The 23,278-nt window shown below is 53.0% G+C and overlaps 2 protein-coding genes across 3 annotated transcripts; one reads left to right on the top strand and one right to left on the bottom strand.

The window, feature by feature from the left end:
- Positions 1-3,447: 3,447 nt before the first annotated feature.
- Positions 3,448-14,700, top strand: Nelfcd (negative elongation factor complex member C/D). 2 transcript variants are annotated; one of them, XM_047539967.1, is made up of 15 exons: positions 3,448-3,597; positions 7,019-7,137; positions 7,368-7,477; positions 8,260-8,447; positions 9,300-9,407; positions 9,839-9,991; positions 10,192-10,322; positions 10,916-11,081; positions 11,341-11,475; positions 11,853-11,992; positions 12,881-12,995; positions 13,361-13,456; positions 13,533-13,673; positions 14,001-14,130; positions 14,221-14,700. In XM_047539967.1, the coding sequence occupies exons 1-15, from the start codon at positions 3,511-3,513 to the stop codon at positions 14,253-14,255; spliced, it is 1,854 nt and encodes a 617-aa protein (XP_047395923.1). In that variant the 5' UTR covers positions 3,448-3,510; the 3' UTR covers positions 14,256-14,700. The 2 variants fall into 2 exon arrangements, with proteins under 2 accessions (XP_047395923.1, XP_047395924.1); XM_047539968.1 differs by having other exon boundaries at positions 8,260-8,369; positions 14,221-14,697.
- Positions 14,603-22,979, bottom strand: Ctsz (cathepsin Z). The gene is made up of 6 exons (XM_047539970.1): positions 22,767-22,979; positions 22,151-22,314; positions 18,439-18,618; positions 16,564-16,714; positions 16,096-16,261; positions 14,603-15,263 (listed from the first exon to the last, which is right to left on the bottom strand). The coding sequence occupies exons 1-6, from the start codon at positions 22,904-22,906 to the stop codon at positions 15,153-15,155; spliced, it is 912 nt and encodes a 303-aa protein (XP_047395926.1). The 5' UTR covers positions 22,907-22,979; the 3' UTR covers positions 14,603-15,152.
- Between the last annotated feature and the right edge of the window lie 299 nt (positions 22,980-23,278).

The raw sequence follows: 23,278 nt of genomic DNA, 5'->3' as shown, positions 1-23,278 counted from the left end.
CAGGCAGGGGGACAACAAAGACAGAGGTCTGGCAAGGAATGGCCAGTAAGTTTGGAGAAAACCAGACTGTGGTGCTGCAGGTACAGAAGAAGGTCATATTTTAAGGTCAGTTGTATCATCTCTGTGTCAGTAACTGTGGAGAGACAAACAGAATGAAGGCAGAGAAGGGGTCTTTGGACATGGAAGAAAGGGTGGCGGTGGTGTGAAGGACAGAAGATAGGCAGGCTGGAGCATGAACACAAGATGAAGGTAAAGATTTGGGTAAATCTCCATCTGTCCAGCCTCCAAAGTCTCTCCCAGATATGTTCACTTCATCCACACGCCTGCTTTAATCTTGGCTCCCATGAATTCTCATGTGGACATCTCATTGTACTAATTGGTCTCCCAACCTGGACTTTGCTTCCCTGGGATCCTTTCTGTACTGGGCAGCTGGAATGAGCAGTACACCTGTACTGGGTCACCTCACTGTTGGCTTAAAAGTCTTCCTTCCACGTCCACCCATTTCCCTGCACCAAGTCCAAACCTCTTGCACATCTCTAGGTTGCAAGGACTGCCTACCTTCCTCCCCCTTCCCCCTTCTGATGTCTGCACTACCACCATCTTCTTTTAGGGTCATCTTGTAATGTCTCCTCTGTACCCTGTTCTGTTTGTCCTCCAGGTTCAAGTCTTAAAAGTTTCAGTGTAGGGCTGGGGAGATAGTTCAGTTGGTAGAGTGCTTGCCTTGCAAGCACAAAGCCCTGGGTTCTATCCCCAGCATCGCAAAAAAAAAAAAAAAAAAAAAAAAAGTCTCAGTGTAAACATCATTCCCTGGAAAGTCTCCTGTTGATCTCCCATAGAAGTCCCTGCACTTCTATCACTGAAGACGGATTCGCTCTTTGGTTTTTCTGCCATTAGCATCACACAGGCTCTATCCAGGTTCAGCTAAGTCCCAGCGCATGACACTTAGTAGGTGCTCAGCAAATATTTCTTGACTGAATTAAATGAAATCAACTTTTCATTTCCATGGAAATTTTTCTTAAACAGGAAAATATTTTAAAGGACTTTAGAGTATTTAAGTCATTCAAGCTAATTTAGACATTCTAGACAAGGTTTTTCAAAAACAACAGGTCAACAGTATCTCAGGAGGTGAGATCTATAGATCCAATTATTCCAAATCATTGTGACTTATAGACTGAATGTTATGCCTTCATTACAGGTTGTTTGTTAATCCCGTTTAATAATAAGTAACCTTTTGGTTGATGAGAGGTGGTTAAATAATCCCTGATTCTGTAGGTACAATTAGTTATACATATATTAATTTGTCTGCTTTCGATTCAGGCACCATTTAAAACAAACTCTGAAAGGAGAAGTGGTGGGAGTTTAACAGTCCTCTATTCTTTCCAACATTTTCAGAAAGTAAATGAAAACGAACCCTGAAACAAGCCGACAGCAGGGGCACTCATTAACTCAATACACTTTAATCTTGTGAACTGAAGCTGGATCTGGAGCCGCCGAGCCGGAGCTGCGGACTTCTGCCTCCAGCCGCCTGCAGGACGTCTTCTCGGGGGTGTGCTGTTGATGCCTCCAATTCCACAGTCCCCGTGGGAACTTCTTATCACCCCTTGCAGAAACCTGCCCTCCCGCTGAGTACAGTGTCAGTGGTGGGCCATCCCGGGGCACACAGGCTGGGAGTCTCAGCAGCGGCTCCCCAGCCTCTGCCCCTTGCCCCCTCCCCACTGACGAGGCTGCCCAGCCTCTGGACTTTGCCCTACCCTCAAAGCAGCAGCCCTGCCCCTTTCAGCCGTTAGCTCTCATGGAGGCTCCTGACTTGACTCTTCTCTCCTTGCTCCCTTCTGTGGGTCCTCCTTGGTGATGGGGAACAGCTTAGAAAACCCAGCTATGTCTGTCCTGCCACCCGCTCAAAACAAGAACACCTTGAGGCTGGGAGTTAGCTCAGTAGTAGAGCTCTTGCCTAGCATGTGCGATGCCTTGGGTTTGACCCCACTGCAAAAATAAAAAAATAAATAAAAATAAAATGAAAACCAAACATCCAAACATTTCATCATCATCATAACTACCACTTACTAAGCACCTACTATGTGCTAGTTCTGTGCTCAGTGCTTTAACACTAAGTTATTGCACTAAGTCCTTGCAAGTACTCTGGTAAATAAAGGCCTACCCTGGAGACTGGCCTTGCCTGCCTTGCTCAGCTCCTCCAGGTGCCAGTCTTAGTGACCTTTCTGGTTTTGTGCTTTTTTGTTTGTTTGTTTTGTGTTTTGTGTGGTTTTTTTTTTTGGGGGGGGGGTACCGGGGATTGAACGTAGGGGCCCTCTACCATTGAGCCACATCCCTAACCCTATTTTGTATTTTATTTAGAGAGAGGGTCTCACTGAGTTGTTTAGCACCTCGATTTTTGCTGAGGCTGGCTTTGAATTCACGATCCTCCTGCCTCAGGCTCCTGAGCCTCTGGGATTACATACGTGGGCCACCAAGTCCAGCGGCCTTTCTGTTTTAAGCACACATGCCAAGCATTTACCGTGACAATTCCACACTGTGAAAATGCTTCCTGGGTCTCATCTTGCCTGACGGTTGCATCTCAGGTCTCCAAGGTCGAATGTAACTTAGGGAGGCCTCTAGGCCAGCCCAAGAGAAGTCTCTTCCAGCATCACAGAATACTACCACCTGTCACCTCCTACCATTTCTTGTCTGTTTCCTGTTCAGCTTCCTCAGCAGAATGCAAGTTCTCCCAGGGCAAGGACCATGGGGCTCCAGAGGGTGGCATAGTGCCTGGACTTTGGGGGGCACTTGTACAACCTTCACGGAGTGGATGAAAGAAGAATGCAGGCGAGTGTACTTGCCTGACCCACCCTGTGCAGCCAGCGGCACCTGTCAACTCTGGAGCTCTTTCCTCTAGCGTTCTTTCCTCACCGGCTCTGGTTCTACCCATCAAAGCTACCAGAGCTGAAGGTGTTAACCTCTGGCTCAAAACTTTCCCTGATTATCGCACGTCCATCATTTTTGGACCCCGTACCACCTGCTAGGAGCTGCGCTTGAGGCCTGATAAAAGCACTGTCGTGGTTGTCCTCAGCAACGACTTGGACTCCTCCCTCTTTTCCATGGACGAATCTTGACTTTTGGGGCCTCTGGGCACTTTTGCCTTCTAGGGTCCTTCATCCACTAAATATATATTAAAACTTGTATTTTACACTCTATTTAGTACTTTTTGCCAATAATAAAAGAAATCACTTTGGCGGGCCTGACACTCTCCCTGATGGATTCGTGCCCATTCGTGCCCAGTTGTTCCATGAGGAAACTGGGGCTCCCAGGACCAAAAGCCACAGCTGGTGGGGCCAAGCAGGAAGGCCCAGGGGGGCGTTCCCGCAGCCGCGTCTCAGCCCCGCCCTTTCCCTCCCAGGCCCCGCCTCCCGCTCGGACCGAGGCGCGCGGCCGCGGGGGCGGGGCCGCGGGGCCGCGCGTGCGCCCTCCCGCCCTGCCAGCTGCGCGCATGCGCCGCGCCGGCTCGGGGAGAGCATGGCGGGGGCCGCGCCGGGCGCCATCATGGCCGAAGACTACTTCGGGAACGCGGCCGAGTGGGGCGACGAGGCGGACGGTGGCCAGGTGAGGCGGGGCACCGGGCGCCCCGCGCCGAGGCTCGTTCGCCGCCGGCGGCCCCGCCCCCGCCGAGCCCACGCGGGCCTGGCCGGCACTCGGGGGGCGTGCGCCCGGGGCCGCCGGCGCCCTCCGCCGCGCCGGCCCGCGCCCCGCCGCCCCGTCCGGCCCCGCAGCAGTTTCCCCGGGCGGCCTCGCGGCGGGGCGAGGCGAGGCGCGGGCTCTGCCCGTCCCGGGCGGCTGGGGCGCGGACTCTAGGCGGGGAGCGGGAGCCGCACGCCTGTCACCAAAGTCAAACTCAAACCAGCGTCCTGGGGGGAAAGCAGAACTTTGGGCTCCCTCACACTGTCCCGCTGCAGGGCGACCGCGCTTCTCAGCGCTTGGGGCAGATTTCATTTTTCCTTGGACTAGATGCCAAGGACTAGATGGACCTTACAGATGGCCCAGGGGTGGGGTGGGAGCCCCGGGGTCAGCATTCTGTTCTCCCCCGAAGACTTGGGAAGTCAGAGGAGATCCATGCCAAGTGCATGATTGACACATAGCTTTAGATGGTGTGCAGGGGAGCCTGGGAATTTGCCTTTTAAACCGGAATAAAGATTAGTTTTGAAGGAATGAAGGATGAAGTGGGGTTTACTTCATGGTTCATCGAGGGCACTGGATTTGCAGAGAGCTGTGTACTTCTGGAACTGAAGAAAGTCCTTTGTGGTTAGTTACCCTGTGGAGCAGAGGCATGAGGTTGGTAGGGAGCAGGTTACAGAGGGCCTTGGAGAACTGTTCACCCATAAGGCTTGTTCAAGAGTTAAGTCAGAGTGTGTGATGTGAGTAGATTCACGTGTTGGATCATCCCACAGCACTGGGGACTTTTAGTGGAGCAGTCAAATGTACCTATAAGGAGCCTGAGCTAGGTGCTTTCATGCAATATTGCATTCCACACTCAAGGTTTTGAGTTGGCTGTTACTTTGTTCGTCTCCTAAGTGAAAGAAGTGAGACCAAAAGATTTAGTTACCTCCTCAAGGTCCCAAAACTAATAAAGGAATGGGGATCCAAGCCCATGTCCTTTGTTTCTTTTGCCACTTCATCAGCATGCTGACCACTGAAGAAGACCAGATTGGAGAAATATAAGGTCTGAATTATCTTGGTAGTGGGTTGGTGTTTAGTACATCTTGTTCACATTGAGCATTTGAGTCATAAGACAGACCAAGGTATAGGGAGGTGTTGGATCTGGGGCACACCTTAGGACCATCTAGGTGGTGCTAGACCACCTGGCGCACACCTTAGGACCGCCTGCCCTCGTTTTGTATATAGAACATGTGAGCTACTTGCCCTACCTTATGTGCATGGGAATTGTGAGCAAGGCCTAGACCCCACTAATGGAAGGCTGGATAGTCCCATGTTTGGAGGACTTTAATCATTACCCTGATTTGGTCCGTTGATCATAATGGGCTTTCGTTGATGAGAAGGGGTGGGCCAGATGTTCATTTCATGTTCATTCCAGCTGTGACTGTGCTAAAGTTCGGAGAGTTGAGGAAAGATGATGACCCAAATTCTGTTCACTTGATGCCAGCTTATGTGGTTTGGAGAGGCAGGACTATGTAAGGAGACTCGTCTTGTTAAGCCAAGGTGGTAGGAGCTAAGAGCTACTGACAGATCAGATGGATGAGTCTGGCTGCAGGTTGCACGTGGGGATTGGCAAGAGGTGAGACTGGACAAGTGGGAAGGACAAGGTCATGCTAGAGCCTGGATTCCGCCGCGCCCCCCCCCCCCACCCCCCAGGGAGATAGGAAACTAAGCAGTTGAGAAACATCACATGTGTGACTTATGGATGTCACTATAGCATCAGTGTGAAAGGTGATTGCAAGGAAGGACTGAGACAGGATTGGGTTTCTACTGTAAGCACAAAAAATAAGAGGAAAATAAATATGGAAAGGAGCCAAATTGGATCAGTATGTGGGAGATAGAGGTGATGGGTCTTTGTGACAGGATGTGGGGTGGGCTGGGGTGAAGGAGGAGAAATTGAAGATGACTCTAAGGTCTCTGGGTAACAGGTGGATGGTGGGACGGATCCTTTAATAAACTGTGGGTTGTGGGAAGATCTGTTTTGGGGGTTAGACAAGGTCAGTTTTAGACTTTGGAGTAACTAGTGGGCATGAAATGGAAGTAAGATGAGACTGCAGCTCACTTGACTGGAGCTCAAGAGAGAGATGCAGGCCAAACTGTAGACATCCTAAAAGGTGGGTGGTGGGATGCACAGGATGTGAGGGAGTCAGGCCAGGGTGGAAACCCAAGAATGCAGACAGCTAAAGATGAGTTTCGGGGAGGTCAGGCCCTCCTCGTGCTGTCAAGAGAAGACTCTTCCCCAGTCTTTCCAGTGTAGTCTGCAGGCTCTGTCTGCTCAGAGCACTGCTCCCAGGAAGTTAGTCCAAATAGTGGCAGGCAAACTTTTCTGTAAAAAGCCAAACAATACTATCTGAGACTGTGTGGGGCTCTGTCACAACTACTTAACTCTGACTTGAGAGGGAAAGCAGTCATAGACAAAATACGATAGAAGAGGTGTGAATGTGTTTCAGTAAAACTATATATAAAAACAGGAAGCAGGCAATATTTGGCCATAGTTCACTGACCCTGGCCCAGTTTTTACCCCATTCTGTTAGAATTGGTTAGTCTCTCCTGGTTTTTGGAGTCCTTCCATGGAAAAAAATTATATCTTGCCTTATTTTCTAAGGTTCTGGGGAAGATGAGCACATCTTTAGTGCAGAGCAAATGTTGAGAAATCGCCTGGTTGTTAGGGTGACAGCATTGGAACTGGATAGACCTGGGGGGTCACTAGTCCCTTGCATCATGTGTATCAGCAGGTAAAGCTCTGGTTTGCCTCTGGGTTCAGCGACCTGCCTGTGGTGCTCCCCACTGGAAGTAGGACCATAATCCAGGGCCAGGCCTGCTGCTGATAGGAAGCAAGTCAGAGATCATTATTTCCTAACTGTAAATTGATGGATTGTGCCCTCAAGAATCTTGTTAGTCTTTGTTGGTAGATTAAGTGGCATGTGTGAAATATAATGATGAAAACAATAATAATAGCAAATGTTTAGTGAACTTTTACTAAATGTCAGGTGTTAGGCTTAGTGTTTCCAAAAATCAGCAACCAGGAAGGGCACCTGCAGTGTCTTTGTTGAACAGAGGAACGTGCTGTGCAGAGAGGCTTGTTGACTTGTGTGACTGGCACACAATCTGCTAGGGTGGATGGTAATATGTCCCACTTGATGTGATTCTGAATCTTGTTTTCATGGCCACTTACCACTTGTCCAGGCCACATTGTGAGATTGTCATGAAAGTCAAATGAAATCATGTGCATGGGATACTTTCATAATGCACAGGTGAGATTTCAGGATATTTATATTAATGAAAATATACTCTGGCTCCTGTCCTTTCTCAGCAACAGGAGGATGATTCTGGAGAAGGAGAGGATGATGCAGAGGTGCAGCAGGAATGCCTTCATAAATTTTCCACTCGAGACTATATCATGGAGCCCTCTATCTTCAACACTCTGAAGAGGTGTGTGAGGACAGTGTTTGCCTTGGGGAGAAGGGACTTGTTCAGAGAATTTTCTAGAAGAACCAGACATGTGAAGTGAGAAGAATGTGATCCTGGAATAGAAGGCTTCTAGGGTCTGCTTTGCCATTTAAAACATGTTTAAATGTAATTACCTTCCTCTTTACCTGCCTGTTCATCCCCACTCACCTGTGTCCACTCTAGTGAGATGGCTACTCTTTTGCTTTTCTCAGGTATTTTCAGGCAGGAGGCTCTCCAGAAAATGTCATCCAGCTCTTATCTGAGAACTACACTGCTGTGGCCCAGACTGTGAACCTACTGGCAGAGTGGCTCATTCAGACAGGTGCTGCCCTTGCTCCCACCCACCCGACTCTCTGAGGGGGCTTTGCTTCAGTATGGTGCTAGTGAGTTGGCAGTGCCTTATATGTATTCCTGATTTTTAAGGTTTGTGTAAGTAGGAGTTGAACTTGTTAACCATTTTTTCCTGTTTGATTCTTATGTTTGATTTAGTAGTTGAGGTTTGCAGGTAGCCTGCAAACAGAGTTCTCATTGAGTGGTTTTCTCTGCCCTGCTGTAGGGTTACAGCATGATACGCTATACATTTGGTGTGTCGTTTTCAGGAGGCCCGTTGTAGCAAGCAGGGAGTAATAGGTCATTTTGGAGTTGGCTGCAGTTGTGGCTTCTGGCTATAGGATCACAGTGGAGCCCTACTGTAGATCCTCTGGGCTGCATGCAGATGGCCACTCAAGCACGCAGCGCCTGGAAGGGAGTGGAAGCATTGCTGTCAGCAGTTCCTTCAAGCGGGCCTCTTGGCTGCATCTGCTGTCTTCCATGGGGCAGGAGTCTCCTGTCCTCCTCCCTCTCTGCTTGACCCTTTGTGAGGATTTGAAGGTGTTATTCTCCTTTCTATTAGGCAGGGGTGGACCATGTGGTACCTGCTGCTCTGTGTTTCTTCTTGGGTCTTCCTAGCAAGTGGAATTAATAACTGTTTTTAATGGGTCCAAAGTCTTGCTTTTAAAAGTGGCAGAAGCAATTCTGTGTTGTTTGGTTCAGAGAGACATGGCCGTTGGCCCTTTCTGCAGTGGCTTCAGGGACTGCTGCTGTCTGTCTTATATTTTCTTTTAGGTGTTGAACCAGTGCAGGTCCAGGAAACCGTGGAAAATCACCTGAAGAGTTTATTGATCAAACATTTTGATCCCCGCAAAGCGGATTCTATTTTTACTGAGGAAGGAGAGGTGAGGAATGTTGTTCTTTGGTGGTGCATCCCAGGCCTTTCCCTGTCTCTGTGTATGGAGTGGCGTGTGGCGGATCATGTAAGTACATGAGTTCGGGAGTGTGGGCCAAACTACTCTTTTTGCTAAGCTCAGTACGTTGAGGTGCTTCATGCAGGAGGTTTTGGTGCCAAGGCCAAGAGGAGGTGCAGCCAGTTCTCACCTCCTAACACTCACTGACTCCAGGCACAGCTCTGGAAGGGGCGCGGAGACAGGGTGAGTTGTGAGGAGATCATGGAGGAGACGCCCCAGGCAGAAACGTAGGTGAATGCTGGAGGAGGCTGGGGGAGCCGGGAGGTGGGTCTGACCCTGAAGGCAAAAGGGCATGAGGAGGGTGGAGGAAGCTCTCAGGCTGCAGTGCAGCTTTCCGGAAGTCCCAGCAGCTCTAGCAAGCTGTCTCCAGTTTCAGTTGCTTGGTCATGAGCCCATGTCTTTTAGGACAGGCCTGACTTCGAGCCCCCCTGTACTCAGACAGTGGCACAGATAGGATGGTGAGTTCAGAGAGCAGCATCCCCACCCATCACACAGTAGAAGCCAAGAGACATTTTCATGGCCGTTCTGTGTGGCACTGGGTAGGACCACCTATGCTGCCGTGGGTGTGCAGCTGGTTGAACGTGAGTCAGCCTCGCGAGTGCACTTGCTGCCACAGGACTGTCGCACGTCTCCCAGGAAGCTCCCTTCCGCTCGTGCCTTGTTGATGGGAACTTGCGAAAGCACCAAGTGGGCGTCCAGGGGCTCCCCTGTCTCTCAGCTCTGTGGCCACAACCAGCCCGTCTGCTTCCTCTGAGCTGGACGCCCGTGGGGCTCTTGAGCTGGAGCGTCCTGGGACTGTTGATGCAATAGTCTTCTCGGGCCAGTGCCAGGCTTCTCACCTTGCTGTCTGTCTGTCGGCAGACCCCAGCGTGGCTTGAGCAAATGATCGCACATACCACATGGAGAGATCTATTTTACAAGCTGGCCGAAGCCCATCCGGACTGTCTGATGCTTAACTTTACTGTTAAGGTAGGAAGAGTCTTGGAGTCAGGGAAGAGCGTGTAGGATTGGGGCGGTTTTTGTTTGTTTGGTCTGTTGCCTATGAAGACCTTTTTTGATAAAGGCACTTCAGCATGCCTTACCCTGAGAAGGGGTGCATAGCACTTTTGCCTGTGGTTTTAGATCGACATTGACTGTGTTTTAGGATTTAGCAGGGACGTTTTATGTGTGTGTGTTCTGAGGAGGCTTTAAGCATACCTGTTCAGTTGCTCCTTCTTACACATCAAGACTTGGGAGGGCAGGGGAGTCCAGGTCACAGCCCATATGGTGGCAAAGCAGGAAGTGGAGTCAAGACAGGGACCTGAGACCAGTGCCTGCTTGTTCTACCTGTCATGTGTGCTTCCCAGTGCTGAAAGGGGGTCACCAGGTGCTGACACTCCACTTTTGTTTTTGTGTGGCAGCTGATTTCTGATGCAGGATACCAAGGGGAGATTACCAGCGTGTCCACTGCCTGCCAGCAGTTGGAAGTGTTCTCCAGAGTGCTCCGTACCTCTCTAGCCACCATCTTGGATGGAGGAGAAGAAAACCTTGAAAAAAATCTCCCTGAGTTTGCTGTAAGTTCTTTACATTGTGAGTCTTGGATTTGAAGTAGCTGGTTTAGGGGTTTGAGTTTTCAAGATGAAAAGCACCTTTCCTATGGAGAATCTCCAGGTCTAAAGTTACCTGCCAGGGAGCAGATTCCCTGTCAGAGGGCTGTAGTCTGCACTTGCCAGTGCTGCGGTCTTGAAACCCCTGTCTCACCCCTGTATTCTAGAAGATGGTGTGTCACGGGGAGCACACGTACCTGTTTGCCCAGGCCATGATGTCCGTGCTGGCGCAGGAGGAGCAGGGTGGCTCTGCGGTGCGCAGGGTCGCGCAGGAGGTGCAGCGCTTCGCCCAGGAGAAGTGAGGCCGTGCTTCTGCTTGCCCCACCCCTCCCCATTGCTCCCCACAGAGCCTCGCTGCCCTTGTCCACAGCCAGGCTTCTAGCCCCTTTTGTCCTGATGTCTAACGCTGGTGGTCAGGGGAGTTTTAACCCACATGGGTAGCTTGCCTTCCACCAGAGTGTTGCTTTGATGACTGTTTTGTGAAGTTCTTGAGTATACTTCCAGTTGACTCCGCTTTTATATGTTGGGATTCATTAGTAGCAAATAACAGTGGTCCTAAAATAGTTGTTCGGTGATTATTGTATTGTAGTCTGTATCATCTTACAGACTAAAGTTATATCTTACTAGCTTTATTTTTTGAGTCTTGGCATGGTATTTAAAAAGTATGATTCCCTTTATCAAGTCTGTAAGCTGCATTAGAATCATTCTTTTCCAGTTTGCTCTAAACATTGTTTCCATGGATCAGTTAGTCAGTAAACCAGTGAATAATAAAAATAAAAAAAATAAAAAAAACAAAGAATCCTAATAGTTTAGAACATTAAATATAAGAAAAGAGGGACAGAAAGAAAAATCTGCCTTGTTAGTGACAGGCTGTGTGGTTTTTCTGTCAAGAGGCCATGATGCCAGTCAGATCACACTGGCTTTGGGCACAGCTGCCTCCTACCCCCGGGCCTGTCAGGCGCTTGGGGCCATGCTGTCCAAAGGAGCTCTGAACCCTGCAGACATCACTGTCCTGTTCAAGATGTTCACAAGCATGGACCCACCGCCGGTTGAACTGGTAAGTCGCCTCTCATTATAACAAAGTGGGGTCCTCTCTGTGTCAGGGCAGGGTTGTTTTGGAAAGTCTCTAAGTTTCCCTGATTCTCTTAAGGTAGTGAGTGCAGATTCCTTTTGAAATGTTGCTGTCATTTTCTGCCCTTCCCCGTCCCGCTCCCACCCTTCATACCCTTAGAGCCCCTGCTGCCTGGAGTTCTCAGGGTGGCTGTGAGTGTGCATGCCCTGCTGCCAGACGGTGCCTGGTGTGTGCTTCTCCCCAGATCCGGGTGCCAGCCTTCCTGGACCTGTTCATGCAGTCACTCTTCAAACCAGGGGCCAGAATCAACCAGGACCACAAACACAAGTACATCCATATCTTGGCCTACGCAGCAAGTGTGGTTGAGACCTGGAAGAAGGTACTGTCAGCCTTTCAGAAGACAAGCTCCTCCTCTGCTTTGGTATTGTTGGGGAATTTTGGCTGTAAGAAATTTTGAACCTAACAGAGAACATGTCTTTTCTAGTGTTTAACTGATAGTGAAAATGCTAAACATCTCAAGAAAATGCGCTAGTACTTCTGCAGACTGTAATGTGAAGTGTGACTGGCTAAAGAAGTGAAACAGGTCCCTAAGCCAGAGACAAACACCAGTCTCACTGGTTTTCAGTTTCTGTGCAGTTTGACAACTAAATTGACTTCTGACTTCACAGATGGGGTAGGGGGCATGCAGAGAGAAGTGACCAGTGACAGGGTACTCCTCAGCAAGGAGAAGTCACCAGCCTGTGTGTGTGTTTTCAGAACAAGCGGGTGAGCATCAATAAAGATGAGCTGAAGTCAACATCGAAGGCCGTGGAAACTGTTCACAATTTGTGTTGCAATGAGAACAAAGGGGCCTCTGAACTCGTGGCAGAACTGAGTACACTCTATCAGTGTATTAGGTGAGCAGTGAAACTGACCCCAGCTGATTCACTGGGGAGGTGGCTTTTGTTGTCATATTGGAAGCTTATATAACAAAAACTGCAGAGATAGTACTTGTGTGTTTTAATTTTTTGTAAATGGATATAGAGAATATGAGTAATGTGTATAGACAACATGAGTAATTTTCAGTTGTTTAATGCAGCAATTTCACAAATTAGACTAAGTGAAAGGAAGACCACCTGGAATACAAGAATGGAATTGAAGAAAAAGAGTTCATTTTTGCCAGGTGCAGTAGTGCACACCTGTAATCCCAGCTACTTGAGAGACTGAGGCAGGAGAATCACAAGTTTAAGCCCAGCCTGGGCAACTTAGATGCTGGCTCAAAAAAAGGCTGGGGATGTAGCCCTTGCCTAACAAGCATGAGGCTCTGGATTCAATCCCCAGCACCACAGAGAAAGAAGAAAAGGGTCCATATTTATAGCAGACATCCAAGACCAACATAGTATTCCTGAGATAGAAACGAATGACCTGTGCACTTAGATAAATAGATGTGCCCTGGAAATCATACGTCCTCTTAGACATTGAATCTTTCCTGTTTATGTGCATGGGAACCAAGAGAGGGGTTTGCTAACTAAGGTAAACTTGAGTCCGTGCACCAAACACAGTGGTCTCTGCATCACCATCTCTTCTCCATTAGCAAAGGCGTTTAAATGGGCCGAGAGTGGAGTCTGTTTATCGCCCTGCTGATCTCAGCAGGCTGCCCCTTTTAGTAAGCAGCTCCTGGCAGCACAGAGGAAGGGGCGGCCTGTGTTTGTTCTCAAGCTTCCTCCCCTTTAATGCTCTTGTCACATATTTTGGTATTTCCCACCTTTGGTTTAAAGAAGGCATTCTGCTGTGTTTACCCATAGGTTTCCAGTGGTAGCAATGGGTGTGCTGAAATGGGTGGACTGGACTGTGTCAGAACCAAGGTACTTCCAACTGCAGACTGACCATACTCCCGTGCACCTGGCATTGCTGGATGAGGTGAGAGGCAGAAGGGCCACCCAGTGTGCGGTGTATCTGTCTTGCACGTGTGTTGGCACCTCATTGCATCTTTTTGGTGTGTTCAGTACATAACTCTTTTCAAAATTAGCTATTTCTATCTTAAGGGAGGATTTTCCTTTTAAGAGTTTAATTTCATTGACTGCATAGATGTCTCCGTTTTTTAAAATGTATGGGAAGGATGAGGAGGGGCCGAGGTGTCAGCCAGCCCTGGGTCCAGCACAGGACCATCAGAGCAGTAATAAGCTGCCTGTGGTGACAGTGATGATGAGTGGTTCTCTGCGTGGTGAGTGAGCCCAGAGACCTGACCGCACTGCTGAGCAAGGCTCCCCGTGACCTGTTTGTAGATCAGCACCTGCCACCAGCTCCTGCACCCCCAGGTCCTACAACTGCTTGTTAAGCTCTTCGAGACCGAGCACTCCCAACTGGATGTGATGGAGCAGGTGAGTGGCACCGGGGCTCGTCGGGGCTTGGAGTGCACCCCGTTCTGACCCACTCTTCTGGCCTGCTTCTCTGCAGCTTGAGCTGAAGAAGACTTTGCTGGACAGGATGGTTCACCTGCTGAGTCGAGGTTATGTACTTCCTGTTGTCAGTTACATCCGAAAGTGTCTGGAGAAGCTGGACACTGACATTTCACTCATTCGCTATTTTGTCACTGAGGTCAGCAGTGCACCGTTGGTTTCGTGTTTCATGTTCTTTACACTAGCAGTGCCCTTTATGGCTTAATTTAGTTCATTCTGTACTTACCTCTGAGAACTGTGCTTTCTGATAATCATGGTGATGACAATGACAGATAGCAGTTTTGTGAGCCCTCCTACCTGCGGGAACTGTGTTCATGTTCCCTACGTTACACCCTGCTGCCTTAGTGTTGGAGACTGGTGTCACCAGGGAAGCCAGGGGGAGGAGGGGTGTCCCGACTGCCATTTCACCAGCATTGGTGTGGCGCCCGTGCTGGCGCAGGCAGAGCAGCCCGTGCTTCCGGCGTAGGTCCTGGACGTCATCGCCCCCCCGTACACCTCTGACTTCGTGCAGCTCTTCCTCCCCATCTTGGAAAATGGCAGCATCGCCGGCACCATTAAAACCGAAGGTGAACATGACCCCGTGACGGAATTTATCGGTAAGGCGTACGGGGATCTGCTTTTGCTACTGTGGTATGGGTCAGTTTGCACCTTCTGTTTCTAACCAGCGACTGTGCCTCTGGTTACAGCTCACTGCAAGTCTAACTTCATCATGGTGAACTAAGTCCACACCTGCAGAGCTGAAGCAGAGCTTTCCAGGGCCCCGCTGTGGAGGACCCTGTCAGGAAGCTGCCATTCGCAGGCACTCAGTCAGCACCTTGGATATGGAGTCTGCTGGGAGGGCTGGATGACTTTCTTAGAAGGAAAGTGCTAGCAGTGTGAGAGCCTGCTGGGGGCCGCCCCTGCCCTGTGTTGTCAGCCCAGGGCTGCTGTGCATCCCACTCCAGTGCTCATTTCCTTCCACATCACCTAGGATGAGCCCGCTGCCAGCCCCAGCAGTGGTGGGGAGCTCAGAAGCTGAGACTGGTGAACTACTTTTCAAGGCTAAGTTTTCTCACAAGAACCCAGTTGGTTAGTTGATATTTTATTGTAATTGTTTAAATTTGCTAAGAATAAAAATTTTTAAAAAGCCTTTGTGCTGAGTTGAAAGGTGCAGGTCCTGGTGTTGTGTTCTTTGTAAACATGGCATGCTGGGCCTTGGCCTTGGGTGAAGCCAGATATTTTATTCATCACTGGGACAATTTGAAACCACCACCTCCCTTCCCACACTGAATCCAAGGTGACTTAAGAACTGGTGATAAGTCTGAACCACTTTACCTCTTAACTGTGAAATGAGAGACCACAGTTGCTAAACACAAAATACCAAGGCCCCTGCTGAAGACACCAGGTCCCGTGTTTCCTGTCTCAGCCGACGGAGCCACCTTGTGCAGGTACTTAAGTCATCAGTGGTCAGCTCTTCTCAGGGTGCTCTTAGCCAGCACCACGTGGTTCTCATGTTGACAGGCGCCCTTCTAGGTGTTCAGTGTGGTGACCAGTGTCCAAGGTCGACAGTCGTCCAGTCCTGTAAGTGGCCTGGCGCACAGGGTCGTGACTCCCGTAAGCTCCTGCAGAGGCGTCCACCCTAGACGATGGGGTCCCCAAAGGTGCAGTATTCCTCAATGGCCAGGTTGTAGCTGGCGCCCCTGCCGTCCTTGTAGGTGCTTGTCACAATCCTCATCCAGCCTCTCTCGCCCTGTGAGATGCCCAGGCCCCAAGTCAGCCAGCCCCTCAGCATGTGGTCTCCTGCCCCTCCCTTCCGCTCCAGACCCAGACCCAGACCCAGCCCGGCCTCCACCCCGCGGCCCAGCCCCACAGAACAAGATATCCAGACAGCCTACCTGGTCACCCAGCACCGTTTCCCATGACCCTTGTCAAAAATGCCTTCTGTGCGATATTCCCTTGGTTAATATTTAACACAAGGGCCCTCTGCCAATAGCTAATTAATGTATCAAAACATGTTGACTCTTTAGACCAGATGACTTATCTACCTACTGATATCCCCACTTGCAGTTATTTAATAAAAACACTTGATTTCATCATTTCTACATTTATCATTTTCCTCCATTTCACAATAATGAATTTATGTATCAAGCTATTAATGGCTAATATTAGTTTTAAAAGTCAAAACTTTGGTGGTTATCACCCCTGGATCTTTGACCCAACTTAAAAGTATTCTTGAGAAACCTAGAGTATTCCTAAGGAGAGTCTGAAACTGGCAGGAGAAAGAATCATCTAGTTACAAAGGAGGAGGTGGCTAACTGCATCCCTTGCAGGGGTGTGTCCCAGCCAGGCCACTTCACCCCAGGGGACTCAGGAGGAACTGGCATCTAGTGGGTAGGGGCTCCAGGTTGCTGCCTAACACCCTACACAACCAAAATGGATCTGCCCAGAGCTGTGGCTGACAGATGGCTGGAGCAGGAGGTCTAGCTGGCTCCAGGCCACAGTGCCCAGCCAGAGGTCAACAGCCACAGGTGAGGAGTGCGACCTCCTTTTTCTAGGTACAACCTTAAAGGGAAACATCTTACCCATGGTTCACCCCATGAGTTCCGGACAATCCAGTACTCGGTCCCGTCACTGCTGATGCCCCAGCCGGCCACTGAAATGATGTGGTTCACGTAGGCCTTGTCCTGGTACTCGGCATAGATGCCTCCAGTGTAGTTGGCCATCCTTTCTGTTGCCATTATGCCGCAGCTGAGAGCAAACGGTGCGAGCAAACCCTGAGGGAGGCTGCACGTGGCCTGACGGCCCCCGCCCCCGCAGTGGTTCTGGACAGATGTGAGTTGCTGTGTCCTCAGCCCCAGGACACCACAGCTCGCCACAGCTGGGCCTCCCCCCACATCCACGACAGTCCCAGCAGTGGCAGATCAGCCAGGGGTCGGGTTCTCCAGGGCGAAGTACGTGGCTGCAGCTGAGCCAGGGAGCGAAGCCGGGGCGGGGCGTGCACAGGACACAGGAGGAGCGTGCACAGGCACCCCTGGGGCAGCCTCGCTCACCTGATGGGGCCGTTGGTGTAGATCTCTGCCATCATCTTCTCCCGCCCTGAGAGGGAGCCGTAGTCGCCCACTCTCCAGAGGGTGTAGTTCTGGATGGTGTGGCACTCCTTGAATTCGGTGCAGGTCCCACACTGGTTGAACTTGTCACACTCTAGGCCAGAGCAAGAAGTCAGCCTGGGGCTCGCCTCACTAGCCAGCCAACAAGGCAGGCCCAGTGCCCCACTCATGACTGCTGACCAGTCATGGCGGAAGTTCTGGCCGCAAGAGACCAGAGGTTGACCGACACTGAGCAAGTGCTCGGCACCCACCTGCTCTTCTCTGTAAAGGCCAGGCGAGGACCTTTTCACAACACTTCAAAGTTGAAAATTGAGAGTAATCAGAATATCAAAACTCAGTAGGATGATTCTATTGCTGGCTAGTGAATAAATATGCCATTACAAATAGTTAAAAAAAAAACAAAAACCCTTTCTTGTTATTTTGGTTTGAGAGATGCCCACAATTAAGTAAAAAAAGAAGAAAAATGACAAGGTGCACCTGTGTTCCACCTCACAGGCGTGATGGCCATCTTCCCTAACCCTGGACGCTCTTGCTTCCACCTGTCCACCCTGCCCAGTCCTCAGGCTGCCTGGCTACCACTTTGTTGTTGCCTATTTCTGTTGTGGTTACACATCTGTCCAGATCTTCCCTGGGGACAGTAAACTCTTTGAGGATTAAATTGTTGGTTTAATTTGTCCAACACCAAATGCCCAGGGCCTGGCATAACTGGAAAATGGTGGATCTGCAGCTACATTTGCCAATACAAAGACAAGACTGTTTATGGCAAACAGTCAGGTCTCTGATGCGCTCCATCCACCTGTCAGGTGAGGTGGGGTTAGAGGGATCTGGCCTTGGCTAGATGACACCTGCTTGGGGATATCAGTGGGGTGGGAGGGGCCTCTGACCCTGCTGGGTTTACTCAACCAGGACAGAGAATTCTTTCTACCCGGGCAGTTTGGCCCAGGAGGCAAGGCAAGGGAACCCCACTGGTCTGGGTGGTTCTGAGTACTCTGCCACTTCAGTGGGCACGGGGCACTTCAGCCAACCTTCACAGGGTGGGGCGACAGTATGGGGCTCCTTCCCCTTCCTTCCTCCCCACATCTGTCTCAAACACCTGAGTTTTCCAGAGCTCTGCTCTGGCTGTGAGGGCGCTCTGGAGGTCAGGTGGCTTCAACCTGCCAGTTATGGACTTGGGTCTGGACTTTTTCTTTCCTTTGGTTTCCAAAGGGAACAGCCTAAAAGGAATGTGTCAACTCGGGATTCCGAGCCAGCCTGCTCTGCTCCTCCACACAATGCCCATCAATTGCAGATACATCTGGGGGCATGTGGCCCAGGGCTACCAGGGCAGGGCAGGCTGATGGCCCTACTGCTGGACTTCCTGCCTCCAGCTCTGGGCACCAGCTTCCCCACTGGCTCTCTGCACCCAGTTCCTAGAAAGCAGGCTTCTCCCCCCATAGGGTCTGTCTGCCCTGCTCCCTGCAAAGGCCCATAAACCACCCAAACGTCACAGGTCAGAACCCACACATCCCATCAGGGCCTCACTGCAGCAGGTGCTAGGTCTGGCCCTAAGGTTGGAGGCCCAGGGACTGGGAGGGTGTCCTTCTGACCCCTCCCCATGCCAAGCTTTCTGCTGGTCTCCACAGAGATGAGACCCATAGCTCTACCAGGCTTGAAGCAGCACCAGTGAGGCTGGTGCAGGCTCTGGGAACAGGCCTCCCAGGGTCCTGGGTGCTGACCCCACCCTCCCCACCACCCCAGCCACAGTGGCACGAGGGGGTTGGCCTGGGCTCACAGTGGCACTCTCCCAGGGAAGAGGGCAGGGCGGAGTGCTGGGCTTACCCTGGTCCCTGGCCTGGTAGTTGTTGCAGGTCTCGTCGGGGATGCCGTGCAGGTGGGCGTACTCCCACACGGGCAGGTCGTTGCCGCCCTCGCAGGAGCCAGCATTACCGCAGTCGATGACGTGCTGCACCGAGAGCAGGGCGGAGGGCCACGCCCCCTTCCTCTTGATGTTGATGCGATCTGGAAGGCGGGGCCTGCTCAGCATCTGCCCTCCCCAGCACCCGCCTCCCCCAGGGGCACCGGACACTTCAGTCAGGCCATAGGGGCTGCCCACCACCCTGCCCGTGGCCCGTGCTCAGGGCTCAGGCTGCATGCCCAACTCCTCCTGGACAGTTATGGTTCTCCAGAGGTCTACCCTGGCCCTGCCTGGCTGCAAGTGCCACCAGGTAAGGCCAGATCTGTCCTGTCCACAGAGGTCAGCCCTGTAAGTCCCCAAGAAATACCTGCTGAAGGACTGTGGGATGGCCACTTAGCCCCCATGTGAGGTAGGCCAGAGCCAGAGAACCCTGTAGAGAGGCTGCTCCCTGAGCAGGTGCTGCCCAGGGACCCAACGAGCCCCAAGGGAGCAGCCAAATGCCGTCCAGAGGACTAGGATGGCCACCAGGGATCCAGACCCAAGCACATGGCGGATGTGGCCTGAGCAGCCCTGACTGCCACATGCCTGGCACTGAGGGGCGGCCCCTGGGGCAGAACCACCTGCTTCCTTCCCAGAGAGGACCCAGGCTGCCTGGTCAGATCAGCTTGCTCTCCGTCCTGTAGGGCTAGGAGCCATGGCACTTCTCACTGTCCCCTCCTCTCAGCTACCGTGAGCCCAGCAGCTGAGCCCTCCCAGCCTGCGTCCCTCCTCCTTCCTCCTGCAGCTCCCCTGGGTGCCACCTCCTCGCGTCACCTTCCAGACTCCGGCTCACACTGGTCCTGGCTCCAGGGATCCCCTCATTTGACCAGCCTGGGCCTTCTGGGACCCTTCACCTATAATCTACTGGGCTGAAAAACTTGAAAGGTAAGCTCATCCTGCCACCAACTAGCCCAAGTCTGTGCCCACAGACATTATCTCTGGGCCACTGGCACATGGGCCCAGGTTCTCTATCTCCTCCCCCAGAACTTGGCTCCTCCAGACTCCCTCTTCTGCCACAGCAGTTGGCCTTTGGGATGGGTCTGCCTCTCCTGCACAGGGCTGCCCACTCCTTGGGGTGAGAGCGGGCTGCACACTGGCTGTGGCCTCCTTGGCACGCTCCTCGTAACTCCCCTCTCCTCCCTGGGCCATTGGTAGAGGTCTGCTCACACCTGCTGCGGGCAGAGCACTGTGCCCTAACCCCTCTGGGCTCACGGCAGGCAGGAGGCCAGAAGCCAACAGATAAGCTTGACGAAGGGGACCGTGCTGGGGAGTCCAGGGTGTGGTATACAGGGTGGTCCGGGGGACAGTTATTCAAGGAGAGGGCAGGAATGGCGAGGACAGGGAGGAGAGGCATCAGGCGCCCTTGGCTGGGCAGGGTGGCCTAGGGAGCGGGGCTGTGGGCGTGGAGAGTCCACAGAAGGACTTCGTCTTACTTGAGCACAATCATGAGAGGCTTTCAAGCTGAAGAACACCAGCTACCATGGGCTGAGCAGGCGCAGTGCAGCAGGGAGACCGGACAGCAAGGGCGGGCAGGCACAGGGGCCTGGTGGGGAAGTGCCAGCGGCAAGGCAGGGGGGGTGCTGGTGCTGCGTGGCCTGGGGTGGTGGAGAGGGCTGCAGGAGGTGGCAGCATGGGCGAGGCCAGACACCCAGGGCCACTGACTGCCTCAGTGGAGCAAGAGCGCGGTGGGCAGCTGAAGGTGAAGGAGTCCAGGGGCAGGGCTGGGCCTGGGAACCCGATGCCCAGAATTTGGGGAGCAAGAAGACAGCAAAGAAGGGAAGGTGCAGTGGGAAGGCAGAGCCAGCGGATGGGGGCTGTGTCCCAGGGCAGCAGACTGAGGACAACTCTGGTCCTTGCAGCTCATGAGCGTGCGTGGACAGTGGAGTGGGGGAGGTGGCAGGGAGGCCCAGGGTGGGAAGCAGTAGTAGGGAGAGAGCAGACACCTCCAGGGCCCCAGGAGGAGGGTGGTGGGAAGTGGGGCAGGGGCAGGGGGCTTTGCACATATTTGTTTGGGACAGAAGAGCTCCCTCAGGGGATGAAGGATGACCTCCTGGACAGGGAGGGGTGGCCTCAGTGAGGGGCTTTGACTCTTGACCCCCATGGAAAGAATCCTATGGTAGCTTCTGTTTGCTCAATGAAAGCAGGGCCTGGGTCTTGATGGCTTTGATGCTAGAAGTTAAGAAGAGTGAATCAGCAATCTGCCCACAGAGATTCCACGGCAGAAATGTAGGACTGATGCCTTGGCCAGGGCTGGGCACCCACCTGACAGGGACGAACTGCCTCCAGCCATCCCATCTCCTCCCTGCCCTGTAGTGTCCTACAAATGTGTATCCTGTCATGTGACCCCTCACTGGCAACGTTTTTAGTTCTCTCCACCCTGTGCTCCGCAGAGGTCCTTTCACTTCCCCAAAGTTGGTCGCCATTACTGGGTGCTCTCCTGGACTTTGCCGGGATCCTCTGCCTCCAGGTCTGCTCAAACCTGTCTGTCTGGCCCACACCTCCCAGATCTTTCAGTGCTTAAGGCCCTGGCTCTACCTAAGTCAGAGGGGCCATGGCCCACCTGCTTCCTTTCTTCTCTTACTTGAAAGGTCAGGTTATGTTCCAGCCCCCAGGGGACTCTTCACTAGTCCCAAAAGAGAGATAGGGCTGGGCCACCAAGGGAGTTTCTGCTAGATGCTACAGCTATAGCCAGTGGGCTACGAGGTCCAGACCTCAACCCCAGACAGTCCAGTTGTCACCATGGACATCTGACCAAGAGCTGCAGTTTCCTCATCTGCACACAGAGCCATCATGGCAGCTAGGAGGCTTACAGAAGATGCTACGCGCCCCCAGCTTCCAAGAGCAGTGGCCACACTGTTGCTAACCTTTTCAACACAAGCTGTACCTACAACAGGCCTGGCCAAAAAGATAGCGAAGAGGGAGGAGACAGCACCCGGCCCTTGCAGGTCAACTCCCAGCCAGGGTGAGGCCCTGCCCCAGTGGAGTCCAGGCTCCTGGAACCTGGGCCCCACTGGGCAGGGCAAGGCCCCTCCTAAATGCCGGAGACACACTTGAGCTCCTCTGCTTTTGCTTCCTCTCCCAGGTCAGTTAAGCAGCCCTCGGATGGTAGGGCTAAGATTGTCCCTCCCTCCTTGCCCTGGGCCTTCCTGTTCCCACAGCAGCCAGAAGGACAGGCTGGAAGCAGTGATCAGATTAGGTCAGGGGCTGTAGCTGGACTCAATACTTCAAGCACAGGACAAGATTCACCTCCAAGACGAACTGCTCTGAGCGCAGTTTCACTTCCATGTCCAGGCTGGAGCGTGGTGATTTTGCATTTCTGGTTCCATCTCAATGGCTGAGCCATTTGTCAGTGAGCTTCAGTCCCACTTCTGTCTTACCCAGAGGCCGCAGGTGGACCCACAGTGGATTCCCAAAGTAATCCAGCTTGTGTCACTTTGGTGATTCTGGCTCATAGGTCCCTGGAACCTTGGGTGTGGCTGCCTGTGCAGACCAGGAGGCAGCCTGGATAGTGCTCCTGGCCCACAGTGGCAGCTACCTGTCTGTCACAGCTAGTGCTTAGCAGGACCGTCATGGAGCCCTAGGTCCCAGACCACCTACCTGCCATGGCGCTAGTGCTGCCATGGGCCCAGCAGGAGCCACAGTACTGGGGGATGTGCTGGTTCCTGGTGACGCTGGCGTAGTTGACACCATCCACGTTTCGCCAGTCCCAGTTCTTGGGGAGATCGGATGGGGACAGGTACTCATGAGGCCTTGGGTATGTCCTGGAAGAGACCAAGTGCGTGCTGGGGCTCCTGGGGTAGCTGGGAGCCCACAGGGTCGGGTACTGGCAGTCCTCCTGGGGCACTTCCCCTTCCCAAAACGTGGAAGAGGGAGAGCGAGGGCCTTGCCCCGGGGAGCCCGTCACAAACCAGCAGGCCCCAGCACTGCTGGAGGTGCAGGTCGCTGGGTACCTCCAAAACGAAGGCAGCCGAGGGCTCCCCAGGCAACACCAAGTGCTAGGGGCGAGACCCAAAGGCCAGGTGGGGTCCACCTGGCTTTCTGGACGGGCTCCCACTGGACACGAAGGAGTGGTCCCCAAAAGGCCAGATGTGACCTTCCAGGCCGGGCACCTTGGCTCCTAGGACCCCAAGGAAGCAGGTCCCCCAAAGGCGGAGCGCGCGCCTAGCCGCGGGAACGGGCCTTCCCCCTCCCCCAGGCAAGGCCTGGCGCCCACCTGCGTCCCAGCTGCGACAGCTGGTCTCCCCGCAGTGGCCGGTAGCAGGTCTGGCCCGGGCGGAAGTAGAGGCCGGCTCGCGCCGCGCCGGCCAGCAGCACGAGCAGCAGCAGCGGCCGCACTGGGCCGCACGACGCCATGCTCCCCTCCGCAGCCCGCGCCGCTCCCTGGACCCCGCGCCCGGCGCCGGGACCCACGCGTTCCGCCCGCCCCGCCCCGCCCGGCCCTTAAGGTGGCGCGGCGGCGGACACACCCCCGGGGCGGGGCCGTCCCGCCGCTGCCGCCCCGCCCCGCCCGGCCGCAGGGCTGCGGGCCTGACCTCACTCCCTGGCCCGGGTCACCTGAACTCGGGGTCATGCACGAGGTCACGGAGCCAGACCTCAGACCTGACCCTGCCACCAAACACAGCGTGGTCAAGTGGCTTCAACTGACCGCATTATCATCAAACTTAGCTCACTTCTGGAGTCCTGCTACCTTGGGGTGGGGGCTGCAGCTTTGCGGGTCAGCCTGGG

Source organism: Sciurus carolinensis, chromosome 2, assembly GCF_902686445.1.
Source record: "Sciurus carolinensis chromosome 2, mSciCar1.2, whole genome shotgun sequence".
Classification (NCBI taxonomy): Eukaryota; Metazoa; Chordata; class Mammalia; order Rodentia; family Sciuridae; genus Sciurus; species Sciurus carolinensis.
This window is presented reverse-complemented; position numbering and strand designations above follow the sequence as displayed.

What these genes read in the sequence shown, in the direction of transcription:
- Nelfcd (XM_047539967.1), top strand. Translation starts at nt 3,511, where the DNA reads ATGGCGGGGGCCGCGCCGGGCGCCATCATGGCCGAAGACTACTTCGGG. An exon ending in AGAGTGGCTCATTCAGACAG is followed by an intron (nt 7,478 to 8,259) that starts GTGCTGCCCTTG and finishes ATTTTCTTTTAG; the next exon opens with GTGTTGAACCAGTGCAGGTC. An exon ending in AAAATCTCCCTGAGTTTGCT is followed by an intron (nt 9,992 to 10,191) that starts GTAAGTTCTTTA and finishes CCTGTATTCTAG; the next exon opens with AAGATGGTGTGTCACGGGGA.
- Ctsz (XM_047539970.1), bottom strand. Translation starts at nt 22,906, where the DNA reads ATGGCGTCGTGCGGCCCAGTGCGGCCGCTGCTGCTGCTCGTGCTGCTG. An exon ending in CAGCACTAGCGCCATGGCAG is followed by an intron (nt 18,619 to 22,150) that starts GTAGGTGGTCTG and finishes CCCGCCTTCCAG; the next exon opens with ATCGCATCAACATCAAGAGG. An exon ending in TACACCAACGGCCCCATCAG is followed by an intron (nt 16,262 to 16,563) that starts GTGAGCGAGGCT and finishes GTTTGCTCTCAG; the next exon opens with CTGCGGCATAATGGCAACAG.